The sequence below is a fragment of the Cervus canadensis genome, chromosome 8 (assembly GCF_019320065.1).
Source record: "Cervus canadensis isolate Bull #8, Minnesota chromosome 8, ASM1932006v1, whole genome shotgun sequence".
In the NCBI taxonomy this organism is placed as follows: Eukaryota; Metazoa; Chordata; class Mammalia; order Artiodactyla; family Cervidae; genus Cervus; species Cervus canadensis.
Window position 1 is genome coordinate 41,385,057 of NC_057393.1, and position 19,034 is coordinate 41,404,090.

Here is a 19,034-nt window from a genome sequence, read left to right on the forward strand (position 1 = left end):
TTCTATGTAAATTTCTCACTTAATTCCTACAAAACTCCCATAAAGGTAGGTGCTAGCCTTAGTTCCATTTTAGACATCTGAAACTCCGAGATGGGAAATAAGCCCCTTGGCTATGTGATTAGATTTGGCGTTGGCCTGCAGCATGTTTCTATGTTGGTATCAGTGAGGCAGTAGCGAAGGTGCCTATTTCCTTCCTTGCAATACTTGATGTTTTGTAGAATACTTGGGCTTACGGGTGAGAAGGCATGGATTCTAACTGCGCTTAGAATGTGCATGAAAGAGCAGTTGATTCTGAGTTGGAGAATCTGATCAGGCACCTGATTCATCATATGCTTTCCATGGAAACTTGGTTAAATCATTTCTCCGGATTTCAGTTTCCTTATAAGTAAAATGGAGGTGATTGGATGATGTGATCTCTAAGCTTTCTTGAGTTCCAGAATTCTGGAACCCAGAAGTCTGCTGTTGATCTCTTGCCTAAGTACTTTCTGACCACTGATGCATGTAACACTGACATGTGTTGCTTTGGCCAACCCTGGCTGTTGTCTGGGGTAGAAATAGACAAAATGAAATATATAAAATGTCTAAATGTGTAAATAAAATTGAAGCTATATGTCAGCCATTGTTCTAAATTTTGACTATGTATTAAGATATTAATTGTCAATAAACCCTAGTAAGTAGGAGATGATTCATGTTATGAGAAAGTTATGTTACTTTTATTCATAGATGAAAAAAGTTGGGGTAAAATAGGTTAAATCATTTATTCAGCTAGTAAAGGTAGAGTTAATTTTCAAACCCCAGTTGTTTCTGATATCTGCCCTTTTAGTCTCTATCCCATTTTGCCTCCCTTATATTAGGGTGTGTGTGTGATGTTAATATAGGGTATATATATTAGAGTGCATACCTGTATGGTGATATAAGAACAGTTAACATAAGGTGGGACTGTGTTAACAAATATCCAATAATCTAAATTGCATTAAGAATAAAAGATCTAGGTTGCATTAAGAATAAAACATCTAGAGCAAGGTAGAGAGAGTTGGGGTTACATTCTGGAGATAAGGAGTTGAGCTGGATTTGGGTAGGATGGAAATGAACCACTCTAAAATGTAGTGGAGATTGACTGGTAAAACAGAGAGGAGTAAGGTCTCTGGATGGAGAGAATATTCGAACCCAGAGGCTGGGTTTAGTAGACTGTGGGCCAGGAACCTGGTGCCTGATTTGTTTGGCTGGAGTAGAAGTGCCAGGTGAGTGAATGAAGGGCTCCAGTTTAACAGGAAGAGCCGAGGGAGAAGTTGAAGGACATTTGTCAGAGACCTTTATTGTTAGGCTGAAACATTTCTGATCCATGAAAAAGATCCTCCTTGGGATAATGATACAAACCAAGTTCCTGAGATGTTTCTCACAGTGTATCTTGAATGTAAGAGAATATACAGAGATTCTTCCTTAGGAACCTGAATCTGTGTGTCCTAACTGAGGCCAAGTGCATGGGTTAAAATGTTGTTTCTTAAATATCTTATTTTGGTTTTTGATTCAGGTTCTCCATCCACCCAGGGCCCTCCAGCTACCCAGGGCTCTGCAGCCCCTCAAAACTCAACACCCCCCTGGGGCCCCACAACTACCCAGGCATCTCCAACACCCAGCACCCCAGAGCCTACCCTCTTTCAGAACTTCAGTGGCTACCATATTGGTGTGGGGCGAGCTGACTGCACAGGACAAGTATCAGATATCAATTTGGTAGGTAAATCATGGGATCCTTGAAGAGACTGTGAAACAAGTAATTTTATTATATAGTACCCTGCATTTACTCCTAATTGTTATGTCTTAATCTCCTCCATTTGTATTGACTTCACTGCTGTCTAACATTTTAAATATTGTACTATAAGGAAGAGGGAACTTTTACTTAACCACAACTCCCTTGTAAACTCAACTGGCCCCTTTTTTATGAATGAAAGTGGCAGAGTGGGCAAACTCTGATTCTACAGGGGACGGGCAGGTACCCCGAATGACTGAAGCAGGCCAATACAAGATAAATGTCTAGTGAGTCCTAAGTGTGGGGGGCAACAGAAAGTGGTGGGGACTGTGGTATAACTAGAAAGTATGAGTGGTTTTAGCTGATCATTGCCATGTAAGAGTGTGAAACTAGGGCTGCCTCACCTTATAGTTCTTTAAAGAGAAGCCAGGGCTTCCCTAGAGGCTCAGACAGATTAACAATCTGCCTGCAATGTGGGAGACTGGGGTTCGATCCCTGGGTTGGAAAGATACCCTGGAGAAGGGAATGGCTACCAACTCTAGTATTCTTGCCAGGAGAATTCCATGGACAGAGAAGCCTGGCGGGCTAGAGTCCATGGGGTCACAAAGAGTTGGACATGACTGAAAGACTGAGAGAGAGAGAGAGAGAGAGTGAAAGAGTTTCTGGATTGAAAATCTGAGGATTTAAATCTCTCTGTTGGAGAAGGCAATGGCACCCCACTCCAGTATTCTTGCCTGGAAAATCCCATGGACAGACGAGCCTGGTAGGCTGCAGTCCATGGGGTCGCTAAGAGTCGGACACGGCTGAGCGACTTCACTTTCACTTTTTACCTTCATGCACTGGAGAAGGAAATGGCAACCCACTCCAGTGTTCTTGCCTGGAGAATCCCAGGGACGGGGAGCCTGGTGGGCTGCCGTCTTTGGGGTCGCACAGAGTCGGACATGACTGAAGCGACTTAGCAGTAGCAGCAGCAGTTGGAAAATGTAAGCAACTCTAGTTAAAACTGGAAATCTGGTATGGGCCAACACTGTGTTAGCCAAGTAAAACCCTTTTTGGGGCCAGGGGTGGCCTGTGGGCTGCTGGCATGCAACCTCCTGGTGGTGAAGTTAGACACACACTTCTAGCTACCCTTTCCTAGGGAATCAGAGCATGAGATTTCCTGATAGGATTTTTTTTCCCCTCCAACCAAATAATCTTTAGATTCTAGAAATTATTCCTTGTTGTCCGTTCTGAAAAGTGGCTCTGGAATGTAAACTTTAAATGAGCACTTGCATGAGGGATAAGGCAAGCTGTAGAGGGACCATGCTGAAGACCTGGGTGCAGCTTTTATGGGTACACTTTGTGATATAGTGAGAGAAGGGGTTTAAGATTGATGTATTTGGTGGGCTACAACATTGGGAGGGACAACATTGTAAAAGCCAGGGTGAGGTACCCTCAGTAAAGATAACTGTGTCCTAAAGAAACCATATTCTTTAGGAAAAAAAACAAAAAGCAAAAAACCACACACCAGACAACCAAAGTGAAGAGGACTTCAGTCTTCAGGGTATTCCTAGAAATGTAGGATGATAGTCAAGGAAGTATTTTCTTCTGTAGTATCTTACATAGGCTGGAGAAAAGATCCTGTTTCAAAGAACAGAAAAACCCTGAAAGGTCTCCAGCATTATAACACACTTCCCAAGTCACGCCAGCTCCTGCCTTGCCCATAGGCCAGCGAAAAGCTTCTTCCACCCCGGCCATTACTTTGCCTCTTTCTACACAGAATAGTAAAGACTTTTTGTGTGTATGTGATGTTGGCTTTACTCTTGAAAACACATGTCCTGTCTCACTCAGAGCCACAGTGTCATGTGGATTGCTTTTCTTTGCCTTTCCTAAGTAGTCTCTTGTGTGGTTGTGCCTGGCTTCTGGTAGCAGGGGAACGAGAAGTGAGGAGTGGTCTGATGCTCTCTTCCTCTTTAGATGGGCTACAGCAAAACCGGCCAGTATGCACGGGGCATCCTCACGAGGTTGTACAGTCGTGCGTTCATCATGGCGGAGCCGGATGGGTCCAATCGCGCAGTGTTCGTCAGCATCGACATAGGCATGGTATCCCAGCGACTCAGGCTGGAGGTAAGTGGTTGGGGTGAGAAAGAGTTGCTGTGGTTTAAAGGCAAAGCCTGCAGGTGAATGTAAATAAGGAACTAAGCTCTCCTGGGTTTTTCACCCGGTGAATTTCCACTACCCTCAGGGTTATAAGCTCTTGAAAATCCAGCTGATAATCAAGTGAGGAGGATGAGCCTCATTATTCCATTCTAAGTCAGCTTGGTCAGAACTTGCTTTCCATACTGCTGATGGCTTGTCATCATTATTAATGCCAATATATTTCACAAGCTTCTTATGTCCCAGGTTACTTTCCTGTACACTCTGCCATTTAATCTTCCTTGTTAGAAGTCTGAGAGTGCCAGTTAATTACTAACCCTTCCCTCAAGTTTTTAGACAATTGAAAATAGTTGCGAGGAATGAAAGAATTCAAATGCAACTCTGAGATGAAATTGGCCATAAATTGCTGAAGCTAGGTGAAAGGCACACTGTACTATTCTGATGTGTACATATTTGAAAATGTCCGTAATAAAATTTAGAAGATTACGTTAGCCCTCTTAATCTCTAAACTGTGTTGCAGAATATCGCAGGGCCTGTGATTTTCCCCCAATTTAGATCATGTTACCCCACTGTGGGAAAGATGAGCTCAGCAGCAAGGTACCTGGGAGTCCTGGGCAGGCAGCTTATAAAATGCAAGGGGTAGAAGAGGGAGAGAGAAATAGTGGTAGACAGAGGGACTTCCAAGTATGTCTCTCAGCCAATTTCTAGACCCTGATCCAATTATATTTTCTCCAGGGATCAGGACACAGAAAGAAAGTATACGCTCCATGTCTGCTCACATATTCACAAATGTGAGAAAGAGGAGAGTCTAGAACATCCAGAATGATGACCATCAAATGTCCACTATTGAGTGTCATGTTCTATCAACCTCACCAAATACTTGCTCCTCTTGTGTGAAAGGGCTGTGTGAAGTAGCCAGGAAGAGGCATGACGAGAGAGCTTAAAAGCATGTCTTCAGTGTCACCCACTTATGGGGAGTAGGAGGGGAGCCTCTCACATCTGTGGAAACATAAGGAGCAGAGGATGCAGTGCTTTTCCAAGCCCCGCACTTAACACAACTATGAGGTGGGTCTGTTGTCGTCCCCGATTTATAGATAAAGAGACTGAGTCTTAGAGAAGGTTGAGTAACTTTCCGAAGTTCACACAGTTAGCAAACGGTAGAGCTGAATTCTGAACACATATATATGTCTGGTACCAGAGCCTACATTCTTAAAAGTGAGGTCATTCTCTTATCTTGGAGAGCATTGACTTTTTGCAAGGCACTTTGTTGGTTACTTCAGGGGGCACACAGCTAAATGAATCATAAGCCTTGTTGATGAACTCACTACCTAGTCGGGGGATTAGAGGAATACACAAATAACTTTAATTTATTGGAATGAAGGACAATGGTACATTATAGATATCTATTCATGAGTAATAAATAGCTCCCCCCAAATAGGGACTTAATGGACATCTGTTGTTTTATCTCATCATTCTGTTGATGAGGAATTCAGAGCTGGCTTAGTTAGGTGGTTCTGAATTAGGGTAGTTGGCAGTCAAGGTGTTGGCAAAGGCTGCAGTCATCTGAAGATTCAGGTAGGCTAAAAGACCCACTTTCAGGATGATCCACTCTTGTGGCTACTGACAGTTTCCTCACTGTCCATATCCTCATGACAGAGCAACCGGTCTCCCTTATAGTGAGTAACTCAAAAGAGCAGTGGAAATGACACTTGAATGGGTAGAGATTTATTTATTTAATATTTGTTGTTATTTATTTATTTGGCTGCACCGGGTCTTAGTTACAGCATTTGAGATCTAGTTTCCTGACCAGGAATCGAACCCAGTCCCCCTGCACTGGGAGCAAGGAGTCTTAGGCCCTGGGCCACCTGGAAAGTCCCTGAAAGAGTAGAATTGGTTGACTTGGGGGAGAGAGCTATCAAATCAAGGGGACAGCTTGATTTGTACATGTACAAATCATATACATAGAAACACAGGGAGAAATGTAAATGGAAATATGCCTGGAAGATATATTGGTCATAATTTGTAGGCCTCTGGAATTCTTGGTTGTTTATAATTCTGGGTGATGGAGATTCTTAGAAAACTTTTGCAAGGGAGCAGTGCAAACACAGTTCTGCTTTAGGATGATTAATCAGACGGTGATGTTTGAGGTGGGTTGAAATAGACCAGTGCTAGAGGTGAAGACACACATTGGGAGTGTCCTTAAATTAACATCCAGGCTCTACTGATGAGACTTCAGTTGGGAAAACAGTAATCACACCAGGCATTTCAAACAGGGCATAAGGTATGGGGAGATTTTACAAGGTGTTATTATGTCATCTGACAGATTGGGAAACTGATTTTCAGAGTACCAAGTAACTTGTCTAAAGGTATTCAGCTAGGAACCCTCAGAACTGGGATTCAAACACTGACATCTTCCTGCTGGAGAGTATGGTCATAGCCACAGCACTATACTGTTTTTCTGAGGAATCAAAAATGGTTCTGATTGGGAAATTGTGGGATCATTAAGTCGAAATAAGACTTCAAACTTCTGTGCTCTCCACACTCTACCTTTGGGGGTAGCGTATGGGGGGATAGGGATTTAATGTGTTGGGTTAGAGACCACTATCAAGTCAATTGGAGAAGGCAATGGCACCCCACTCCAGTACTCTTGCCTGGAAAATCCCATGGACGGAGGAGCCTGGTAGGCTGCAGTCCATGGGGTCGCTGAGTCGGACATGACTGAGCGACTTCACTTTCACTTTTCACTTTCATGCATTGGAGAAGGAAATGGCAACCCACTCCAGTGTTCTTGCCTGGAGAATCCCAGGGACGTGGGAGCCTGGTGGGTTGCTGTCTTTGGGGTCACACAGAGTCGGACACGACTGAAGTGACTTAGCAGCAGCAGCATCCAGTCAATAGTGGGCACCATTTAACCATCTCTTCCAATTTTTACTTCCCCCTGCAATCTGAGACCCAGAGGAAAGACTTTGAAATGAACCCACTTACTTATCCCGTTAATTCAAGGGGACAGTGTGAAAAATAAATCTAACTAGACTAGTACCAGTAAGTTTATGATAACACCCGGTTTTAGTCAGGTTCTCAGTCTCACCTTTAAGAGTGATAACATTTGCAGCATGGAGAAAAGATTAAAGAAAATATCTCCAAGCAGTGACGCCGGACAGGAGAACACAGTGACTTTTCTAGCTCTTTCCATGTCACTTTTCCAAGAGTGTCAGCAATTGGAAATGGAATGGAAACTGAAGTCAGACAATTGAGCTATAGACATTAATATAACTTTATAGGTCTATATAAAAATACTCCTCCTTTCATGAAGTAGGAAACATGCTACTTATAATGGTTATTAGCAGGCATTTTTAATAGATGATGGAGTCTTGAATTTTTTTCTTTTTCCCAGAAGTCTCACATGTCTGACTTCATCTCAGAGACTAAAGCTTAGGATAAGATTTCTGTGAGCTGTTTATAGTCTTTTCGTTTTAAAATTCAAGATTCATGATTTCTATGTTTTTAAGAGCTTGATTTGTGCATAGAATGTACTTAATGTACTTAATTCTAAAAATCCTGTTACAGTTCATTAGAAATAAAAATGGGTGGGACATTAGAGTTTTAAAGTTGACTGACAGTTCTGTCTTTTCCACGACCTTCTTGCCTTGGTTACATAATTGTAAAAATATCAGCTTCTATTTTTAATAAAATTTTTATTTTATATTGTGGTATAGCCAGTTAACAATGTTGTGATAGCTTCAGATGTACAACAGAGCGACTCAACCATACATATATACTTATCCATTTTCTACTAAACTCTCCTCCCATCCAGGCTGCCACATGACACTGAACAGAGCTCCCTTTGCTTTGTAGTAGGTCTTTGCTGGTTACCATTTTAAGTATAGCAGTGTAGAACATCAGCTTTTTACTTTGCTTAAGCTTTCATGTTGTTCATTCATTGATGGTTTCCCCTTCTCCCTACAGACGTTTCTTCTTCATGAAGCAGTAATAGTTACTGTGTAAAACAATATGTAAGAGTGATGAAGAGTTGGACTGAAATCAGAATCAAACAGAAAGAATATGGAACCTTATTGGGATGGAGAATGTGGGCTTGTAATGTTGGTCTTTATTGTTGTTGTTAAGTCACTAAATTGCGTCCTACTCTTTGCGACCCCATGGACTGTCCATGGGGTTCTCCTGGCAAGAATACTGGAGGGGCTTGCCATTTCCTTCTCCAGGGAATCTCCAGATCAGGGATTAAAGCTGTGTCTCCTGCATTGGCACACAGTGCAGATTCTTTACCACTGAGCCACCAGGGAAGCCCAGTGTTGGTCTAATTCCTTTCTATTTCCTTTCCACATTTTCCTGGTATTGCTTACATGGATGTGGTAAATCTAGCAATCAGTATTTGGGACATGGAGAGGTTAAGGAGACCAGATGGTTTGTGATATCTCTTCCTGATTCAATGACCACATGACTAGAATGAGGGTGGTGGAGCTCTTTACCTAAAATAGAAGAAGTTAAATGGATGTGTTTATGTAGGTTCAGTAGGTAACACACCAGTTGCTGCTTCTTCTTTACGTACCCGTAGTGGGCTGGAGCTGGCTTGTCTCGTGAGGATTGACTGTCAAGTATTTAGAAACTTTGTGAACTGGTGGTTAAACTTTTGGTAGCTTGAAATTCACTATGGTGAGAGTATTTACATCATGGAAATTGGCAGATGATACAAATAAGGGTTTTCTTTTTTCTTTCAGAGAAACTGTTTATCAGCATACTACTGCCTATACCATACTCAAAATGGACAGCACTGCTAATTAAAAAAGGCACTCTTTTGGGTCTTCCCTCGTGGTCCAGTGGTTAAGATTCTGTGCTTCCATTGCAGGGGGCTTGGGTTTGATCCCTGGTCAGTGAACTAAGATCCTACATGCCCTATGACATGCCACCCCCACCCCAAAGGTACTCTTTTTTGCTAAGCCCAGATTTGGATTCAGAATCCTTCTCAGCACACTACTTCTGATAGCAGCCATGCACAAACAGGACTAAATGCATGAGATAAGCAGTATTTGCCAGCTCTGACATAAATGAGTTTTCACTATTGTCCCTGGTATTAGGTTATGGTATCTTACATCGAGGAAGGTGGCTTAAAGTAACAATAATTATGTATTATTGCTCAGATTTTGGTGAATGGCTGTGTTGGGTGAGTTTGACTTGTGTTAGAACCACAGCCACATATCATTACTTTTGTATCATGAGGTTTAACTCAAGATATTGGTTGTGACTGCAAGTGTTTGAAGCTGGTCTGAGGCTGAAGGGTCACCTTCTATGGTTGCTCACCAATGGCTAGCAAGTTAGTGATGACATGATGATTCCTTTCCCCATGCGCCTACCCACAGGGATGCTGGGGTGTTCTCAGGTCATAGCAGGCAGTCTTCCCCAGACCAATAAGTGTAAGTGTCTGCGTCTGGGAATACTGAGTTCTTCATTTTGGGAAATGAGACAGTGAAGAGGCTTTTCCCGTGTCTGTTCACTGCTCCCAGGGTGCTTGCCCCACCCAACTCCGGTATTGCATGACCATCTTGCTCTCTTTGGTTAAGCCTCTGATGAAAGGCAACCTCTGTGGAAAGATCTTTCCTCACCAATGCCTATCATGTTCTTTTTCCTTACCTAACAATATTTTTTCTTAGCATTTATCACTCTGTAATGTAATATTACATATTTATCTTTCCCTAACTAGAATAAAAACTTTTTCAGGGTAGGGACCTCGTATATCCCTAGTGCTTAGAACAGTGTCTGGACAATGAACTGGTGGGAGTACTGGGTCTATAGGTAGACTTGGATCTAGACTCTGACTCTGCTATTTGTTATATTACTGGGCAACTTATTTTACTTCTGGACACATCAATGTTCTTAGCTAAAAGATAAGATTAAAAATACCTACCTCTTGGTGGTGTTATAAAGATTTTTAAATGGCATGATGTAATACCTAGCATTGTGCTTGCACGTGGGAAGAATCTATAAAATGTTAGCAATTGCAATTATGGTTGATGTCATTGTTACTGAGATGATAAACTCAAGCATAGAGTGAAAGGTCACTTAGCCAGAGCTTTTTCCTCAGGCTAAGCACCTGTGTTATTCCTCTTCTTAGTTCTGATTGTTCTTTTTTCCTTCAAGGTCCTGAGCAGGCTGCAGAATAAATACGGCTCCCTGTACAGAAGAGACAACGTTATTCTGAGTGGCACACATACACACTCGGGTCCAGCAGGATACTTCCAGTACACAACATTTGTAATTGCCAGTGAAGGATTTAGCAATCGAACTTTTGAGTACATGGTCACTGGCATTGTGCAGGTAGGCAAGGGAACTTCAAGGCCACTCTTGTTTAGCATTGCTTACAGCACCTTAGGAGATCTTATCTATGTATCTCTTATGATACAAAGAGTCCTTATGATACAAAGAGATCTTATGTATGTATCTCTTATGATACAAAGAGTCCCTATAGGATCTCGGATACCAGCTCAGAATGACACCAGCTCTGTGGCTCTCCAGCTTTCATCTCATAGCAGGGATAAGTTGGAGACAAAAGAAATTGTCCACAGTGCTCTTCTATTTATACCAACTAAGTTCTTATGCCCACTAGGATTTCTAACTTTACAACCTTTTTTTTTTTTTTTAACCCATAGAGCATTGAGATAGCACACACAAATATGAAACCAGGCAAAATCTTTATCAATAAAGGGACTGTGGATGGTGCACAGATCAACCGAAGTCCTACTTCTTACCTTCGGAATCCACAGTCAGAGAGAGCAAGGTGAGGGGGCCAGTTATCGGAATGAAATGCATGTGCTTTCCCTAAGGAACTATCAACAAAATCTAAGAACAGGGTTGTTAGTTGATGGATATGGTGAGAGCCTGAAGGAGTATTAAGGCTGAAATAATTTAAAAGCTGTCTATAATCTAAGACAGTCAGAAATAAAATGAGACTGTAGACGCATAGTAAAACCTATGTACACATCTTCCTACTTTGCTGGCTGTGGGAATTGGATGTGAATGTTTGAAGGACTCTAGGCTTTCAAATCAGGTGCAACTGTGGTCTTGTCTTAGCTTTATCACTTTGTAGTTGTGTGACCTTTATTGATTTACTTAAATCTTAATTTATTGGCTCTCAGCTTTTCATCTGTAAAATGCAAAAATATGCATAACATATATTTGTTCAATTAATGAATAGCTCTTTTTATTACATTATTCAGAAGAAATCATTTTAGTCCAGGGGAATGTAGCAAGATAGATAAGGTAAAAGAATAAAGAAATTGGCGTGAAGAGCAAGCCATAAAACTGACATACTTGAATGGGACAGCTTAAGAAAGGTCATTATTTAAAAAATTTTTTAATGTGATAAACTGGGTTTATGACAGAAGAGAAGTACTTGGCTACTATGGCAGAATAAAATAATATCTCACTTCAACCTGACATTTTTATTTGTTTACTTTTTTTTGGATAGATTTCAAAGGAGTTGATTTTTAGAAAATATACTCTGATTTCCCTCCAAAGGACATAAAAGAACCCTTTAAGTTGTGGGTCAGGCATGCTTTTGAGTTTGCACATTACCTGCTATTTTTAAGAGATTTCACTAAAACTTGATACAAGTAGAAATTTCAAAGACTAATCCTTTCCATAAGAAATAATATATGTTATATAATATTGCAGATATTATATAAAAACATACATTTCATCTCCAGTTATCTGACCTGTGCCCCTAACTTTGGTCACAGTTGCAAACATTTCTTTAGTTAAGAAATAAGATCCCGGATACAGTTTGTAGGATTACAAGTATCAGGGAACCTTACTTACTGAGAATCATTTTGTTTTTTGTGTCAGCTTCTGCTTTGTCACACACAATGGCCAGGCTCTAGCCTAGAACTCACTAAGTTTGTTTATTTTGATGACTAGGTATTCTTCAAATACAGACAAGGAAATGGTGCTCTTGAAAATGGTGGATTTGAATGGAGAAGAGCTGGGTCTTATCAGGTACTCTATTTATTTATTTTTTTAAATTCTGTTTGGATACATTTCTTTATATTACAGAGAGGGAAAAAAGAGACCAGAATAGTGTCAGCAGAGGCTAAGAATAAGCTGAGTGGTTGAGTTGGAGATAGGATCCAGCCATGGGCCCTCGGGTATGGTTCTCAGCATCCCGGGTCTAATAAAAGGATTATGTGGATAAGGGATCTGAGTGAAGGAGTTTAACACAGTGTCTGAGATAGGATGGACTCAGTAAATGCTAGTGGTTATTACTGTATCAAGATCTCATGTGGAGGTGATTATTACTTTATCAAGATATCATGTATTAGATAGAGGACAATGATCTCTTGGAAATGAGAAAACAGTCTGACCAACCAGGCAGGTGACTATGAGTTTGAGATTATTGACCTGTGTTTTTCTAAAAGGAATAAGTTAAGTCTAATGCAGTACAATGCCAATTAGTGATGAAAGCAGAACCGAGACCACCTAATGGAAGCAGATGAGGTAAAATTACAACTTGGCAGAGATTTTAGGCCCCATTTTATATGTAAGAGAACACATGGATTTTGTTTTCTTTGAAAATAAGATATTTGTATTCCTATGTGATTTCGGTTGCTGTAACTGAACTGACTAAGGTGTTGCTTGGGTGGGTAACAGTCCGAGACACTTTGTCCAGTGGACTTCCAGATTGACGCACGAATGCCCTAAGGAAGTGGATGATAGCACATGGGTGTGAGAGTCAAATGGCTTGGGTTCACTCTGGACTCTCATTCTTAATGGCTGTGTGACTTTGGTAAGTTTCTTAACTTCTCTGTGTCTGTTTTCTTACTCTAAAATTGAGGGATAAAATGAGTCCTTAAATACTGATAATAACTTCATAAAGGAAGTAGAGATCTATCAGGGAGGATTATAAAATAGCTATGAAAGTGAAATATCTGTGAAAGTTTCTGTGTGAGTAAAATTAAGTAACTTAAAAGTAATAAGAGGTGAAGAAAGACATGAAAGATTATGCTTAGTCAGTTCAGATACTAGAGTTGGTCCTAACTGCATGGAGAACACATGATGGCAAGGAGTTCACATTTCAGTCTTAGGTACAGGTTTTCAGATTTGAATTCAAGCCCAAGCCCTGTCTCTTACTAACCCTGTGTCCTGGGGAAAGTAATTTATCTGCTTATATGTCAACTATCCTGTTTGAAAATGAGAATAGTGATACCTCTTAGGATTATTTGAGGACTAAATGAGATAATGCATGCAAAACTCTAGTTCTGTGCCCAGCATAGAAAGAATTTAATAATTTTAGCTGAAAGGTAAGAAGTAAATAATACAGTACCTCTTCTGAAAATTCCGTTATTGGCATATTGGTATGCTTGAACTTCTTAGCATTGGAGTTAGTTCTTTGGAGTTAAAGTGAGGTTACTAAAAATTCCCTGATAAAATAAACATTATTATTATGGGTTGATGTAATAGAATTCATTCTTTGAGTACAGTTAATTCATCTATTGATTAGTTGCCACCCAGCATTTAACACAGTAGTCTTCATAAATGTCAGACATGCAATTATGTTCTTGAGGTATATTATTATGAATCAAACATAGACCCTATCTTCAAGAGTCTTACAGGCTAGTGGGATGGTTAGGGCTGGAGAAAGAGACAGAGACAGACAGACAAATAATCATAATGTAAATCAGATAGTTGTCAGTGCTATCACCTGGGACTGAGCTCTACCTGGGAGCTTAGTGGAAGGCTTCAAGGAGGAAATGACATTTGAACTGTACTTGAAGGAGCCATGGGATTTCTCAGGGGGCCATGAGAAAACTGCATTATGAGGCCAGAGTATGAGCTTAGGTCAGGGAGTGGGTGAGAGATGAATCTGGAAGGGTAAGCTACCTCTTGATTTTTGAGTACCTTCGTGGGGAATTTGGTTAGGAGACAGTCAGGGAGAACATGTATGTATGGCTAGTTAGATGAAAAATCCCCAAATTTGTAAGAAAAAGAAGATGCCTTTTCCCTTATAGTTTCTACCTAATTCTTGGCTGAATGACTGAGACCATTCATGATTCCCTTTTATTAGTTTCTGAGTCATTGAACAATGCCAAGAGAACTCTCAATGATATTTTGGGGGCCAGATGTTTCTTGCTTCCTTGCATATAACTATATAATATATCTGGAAGTCCCAGGGTCAACTGTCAAGGTTATAATGATGCTTTTCCATCTGCTGTGCTTAACAGCCTGCAATAACTTTCTATTGTTTCTGTAGCTGCCATATGTTATCCTTGATGTAATTGCCCCTGCAATTGCCTCTTGTTGCATAGGGATAATTGCTCTCTGAATACATTAAAAATGATCCAAAACATAAAGTCAAATCTGGGCCGCTAAGCAACTCAGCCACCATATGTAGGTACCTGCTGTGAGATAGAATCCCAAGGTATGAGGAGTTTGGCAGCACAGCATCTCAGATTTACAGAGTATTAAGTCACCAAGTTTAAATTTCAGCTGAGGCCTACAAAAGTGATGCAACCTGTCCAGTGTCATGGCCAAGACTATTCTCTTCACAATGAAAACCATGTTGAAGTTCATCATTTATTCTTTGCTACTTTCATTTTTATTTTCATTTCTTCACTTAACAAGTCTGAACCAGTCACTTACTATATGCCAGGCAGTGCTTTCCAGTCCTTGAAAGGATTCCTTTCTAGTAAAAGGTCCTAATGTATGAAGTCAAATACCTGTGTCTGTGCTTCTTGAGCAAATCCTTTAAAATCTGAGCCTCCACTTTCACATTTCTCAAGTGTAGATGTACAATATGATCACATCCCTCCACATACAGATTGTTATGCATTCATTTTTTTTTACTAAATATTGTAGAATACATGTGTCATGAACTGAACTAGTACCATAGAATACACTGATGAGAAAAAAATCAATGTCCTAGGTGTTGCTCCTTAAAGAACTTATAGTCTATTGGTGGAGACAAAGGTAATCAAACAGTCATACAAACCAATGTATAATTATAACTGCATTAAGTGCTAAAAAAGGAAGGTATGCAGAGTTGTAAAGGGATTTGACCTGATCAGGGAAGTTGGGAAAGGCTTCCCTGATAGCTCAGTGGGTGAAGAATCCAGCTGCAATGCAGGAGATACAGGAGACACGGGTTCTATCCCTGGATCAGGAAGATCCCCTGGAAGAAGAAATGGCAACCCACTCCAATGTTCTTGCCTGAAAAATCCCAATGGACAGAGGAGCCTGGCAGGTTATAGTCCAAAGGGTTGCAAAGAGTCAGACATGACTGAGTACACATGCAGATGTCAGTTGTCCCTAAGGATAAGACAGTGAAACTGAAAACCAAGGCAGGGTGATAATTAACTGGCAAAATGTGGGGGTGGAGAAGAGCTTTTAACACAGAAAAATATGTGCAAAAGTCATGTAGCCTGTTTGAGTTGATAGAAGCTCTGTGTAGCTGAAGTACAGAGGACAGTGAGGTAGGGTGCTGCGAATTAAAAGTTAGAGGTAGAGGTTAGACACCATGATAAAGATTTGGGTCTTTATACAAAAAACTAGAAAATCACTGCAGTGTTTAAAGCTGGGGTTGGGAATTGGGGGCTCTTGAAGGGTTAGGAAGGGTAGTGACTTGAAGCATGAAAGAATCAAGTGCATGACATTATTTCATAAAGCATTAAGTCCCCTACAATTATAAGGCCAACACTTGCCTCGGTTGATCAATCTATAAGGAAAATATTTCTTTTTGCCTAGTACTACTGTTTGGTGCTGCAGTGGTAAAGAATCTACCTGCAATGCAAGAGACCCAGGTTCGATTCCTGGGTAGGGATCCCCTAGTGAAGGGAATGGCAACCCACTCCAGTATTCTTGTCTGGAGAATTCCATGGACAGAGGAGGCTGGTGGGCTACAGTCCATACGGTCTCTGAGTCTGACATGACTGAGTGACTTAACACTACTACTACCACATGCAGACACAGTAAATGATTTTTCCCCAAACGTGGAGAACATGTTTGGAATGTTTTGAATTAAAATATAAGCTGTGTGGAAGTCAGAAATTCACTTTAGGAGGTTCTCGAAGGCATCTGAAAGGAGTCAAGCAGTAGAGATGATGATGAGTCCTGGGAGACCCTGAACGATGAATGGAGAAAACAAGACATATTTCAACAGACTCACAGACTTAGAGAACAAGCTTACGGTTACCAGTGGGGAAGGATAGGGAGAAGGGGTAGTTAGGGAGTTTGGGATGGACATGTACACACTGCTATACTTAAAATGGATGACCAATAAGGACATGGAATACCAACAAGGACAGCACATGGAACTCTGCTCAGTATTACGTGGCAGCCTGGATGGGAGGGGAGTGTGGGGGAGAATGGATGCATGACACATGTACATATATGGCCGAGTCCCTTTGCTGTCCACCTAAACTATCACGTTGTTCATCAGCTGTACTCCAATGTAAAATAAAAAGTTAAAGAAAACATGTTTCAAATGTCTGCACCAAACAGAAAGTCATAGGTTCAGGCACTTCACCTGAATGGCTGCTCCGGGTGGTGGACAGTCCCTCCCTATACAGTTGAGAAAGGGCAGGTGGCTCTGGGAGTGGCAGTTGGGAGCACTGACTCTTCTCCTCAAGGGTAGGACAGCAGGACAGCCTCTGTCTCACTGCTTTTCCCTTCTCCTAGCTCATTGCATTTGCCAAGTTTCCTTCCTCAAGCATGCAGGAGTGACATGGACCTCCTTTTCTTCTCATCTTTTTAGCCCTCTAGGAGTCAGGATGACATGAGCTATAAGAAAGGTCTGAGCAGGGTTTTGAATGATTTCTCTATTGCCTTCTGTTTTATGCATTGCAAATCCTTTTATTACTACAGAAGAGGGTGAGCCTTTCAAGGAACTTTTTAAAAAGATAGCAAGGGACAGTAATTTGCTCAACCTATTTGAAGAATTTTTGCACACACTTAGAAAAACCCAATTTATGAAATTAATTCATTTGAATGATACTTATAGAGCTCATTTTGGGGTGTGTGTGTAAATCTTTTCTATGATCTCTGCCTATGACTTTCTGGATTACTTGAGAATTATTTATTCTCTATGGTTTGCCATCCTCCCCGCTGCATTCTCCTTTCAGTGTGCTTAACCTCACACCAAGAGCAAATATGGAAATCTCAGTGACTGCCCTTCATCAGTCTTTCTTGACCTCTTATCTTTTCTCCATCTCATTGCATCATGTCTTTATAAATACATTCTCCATTAGCCTTCACTCTGGTTCATGAAGACTCACTCTCTGTTTCTGCATCCTGAATTTCTCTTTCCTCTTCTATGTGGTTGTGAAGCCTGATGCTCTCTTCCTGCTCCAACTTTCCTATCAGCTTATCTGTACTGTTTCTTTCCAGTGAAGTAAGTATAGGCCTTGGTTGTATAGTGAGTCTGCTGTGTCTAGTCCATCCCCATGTAAAGTGAAGGTGCTTACTAAGAGCTTTCTGATGACAAAGGTGATGATAGTTGACTAACAGATTAATCATGCTTGTTAATGGAAAGGTCCCAAGTTTAGAAACCAGAACTATAAAAGCCAGTTGTCATAACTGGCAGAAGACATTGGACTTACTTCCCAAAGTCAACCATGGTTAATATTCAGGTACATTTTCTTCTGCCTATTTCCTTATGTAGAATGTATTATAAGAAATATGCACAATTAAAAGGTCATACTGTAAACATAGATGCTTTCTTAGTCTCATATGCTATGGGTATTAGAAACTTTAAAATACTGTGAAAAATCTTAACGATGTTATTTCCACGTATCTCAGTGTCTTTTGTTTTTTGTAGTGATTCTCTTTATATCTTATAATTTTTGTCTAAGTTCAGTTGCTCAGTCGTGTCTGACTCTTTGTGACCCCATGGACAGCAGCATGCCAGGCCTCCCTATCCATTACCAACTGCTGGAGTTTACTTAAACTCATGTCCATTGAGTTGGTGATTCCATCCAACCATCTCATCCTCTGTTGTCCCCTTCGCCTCCTGCCTTCAGTCTTTCCCACCATCAGGGTCTTTTCCAATGAGACAGTTCTTAGCATCAGGTGGCCAAAATATTGGAGTTTCAGCTTCAGCATCAGTCCTTCCAATGAATATTCAGGACTTATCTCCTTTAGGATGGACTAAAGGTTAGATCTCCTTGAAGTCCAAGGGACTCTCAAGAGTCTTCTCCAACACCATAGTTCAAAAGCATCGATTCTTGGCACTCAGCTTTCTTCACAGTCCAACTGTCACATCCATACGCTACTACTGGAAAAACCACAGCTTTCACTAGCCAGACCTTTGTTGGCAGTGATGTCTCTGCTTTTTAATATGCAGTCTAGGTTGGTCATAGCTTTTCTCTCAAGGAGTAAGCGTCTTTTAATTTCATGGCTGCAGTCACCATCTGCAGTGATTTTGGAGCCCCAAAAAATAAAGTCTGTCACTGTTTCCCCATCTATTTTCCATGAAGTGATTGAAGTGTTGTGACCAGATGCTGTGATCTTAGTTTTCTGAATGTTGAGTTTTAAACCAACTTTTCACTCTCCTCTTTCACTTTCATCAAGAAGCTCGTTAGTTCCTCTTCGCTTTTTGCCATAAGGGTGGTGTCATCTGCATATCTGAAGTTATTGATATTTCTCCCGGCAATCTTGATTCCAGCTTGTTCTTCACCCAGCCCGGCATTTCACATGATAAACTCTGCATATAGGGTTTCCCTTGTGGCTCAGCTGGTAAAGAATCCATCTGCAATGTGGGAGACCTGGGTCTGATCCCTGAGTTGGGAGAGTCCTGTGGAGAAGGGAAAGGCTACCCACTCTAGTATTCTGGTCTGGAGAATTCCGTGAACTGTATAGTCCACAGGATTGCAAAGAGTCAGACACAACTGAGTGACTTTCACTTCATTTCACTTCACTCTGCATATAAGTTAAGTAAGCAGGGTGACAATACACAGCCTTGACTTACTCCTTTCCCAATTTTGAACCAGTCTGTTGTTTCATGTCCAGTTCTAACTGTTGCTGCTTGACCTGCCTACAGATTTCTCAGGAGGCAGATCAGGTGGTCTGGTATTCCCACATCTTGAAGAATTTTCCACAGTTTGTTGTGATCCACACAGTCAAAGGCTTTGGTGTAGTCAATAACACAGAA

At 41.0% G+C, this 19,034-nt stretch overlaps 1 protein-coding gene across 4 annotated transcripts in view; it reads left to right on the forward strand.

The window, feature by feature from the left end:
- The window catches only part of LOC122446694 (putative neutral ceramidase C), an 88,706-nt gene that overhangs the window by 29,464 nt on the left and 40,208 nt on the right, over nucleotides 1-19,034 (forward strand). For 3 of the 4 annotated variants that reach the window (XM_043477179.1, XM_043477180.1, XM_043477181.1), the window contains 5 exons: nucleotides 1,532-1,731; nucleotides 3,704-3,853; nucleotides 10,037-10,213; nucleotides 10,546-10,673; nucleotides 11,813-11,890. In XM_043477179.1, the coding sequence (XP_043333114.1) occupies nucleotides 1,532-1,731; nucleotides 3,704-3,853; nucleotides 10,037-10,213; nucleotides 10,546-10,673; nucleotides 11,813-11,890 (733 nt within the window). The remainder of the gene's footprint in view (nucleotides 1-1,531; nucleotides 1,732-3,703; nucleotides 3,854-10,036; nucleotides 10,214-10,545; nucleotides 10,674-11,812; nucleotides 11,891-19,034) is intronic. The other variant, XM_043477182.1, reaches the window with a different exon arrangement.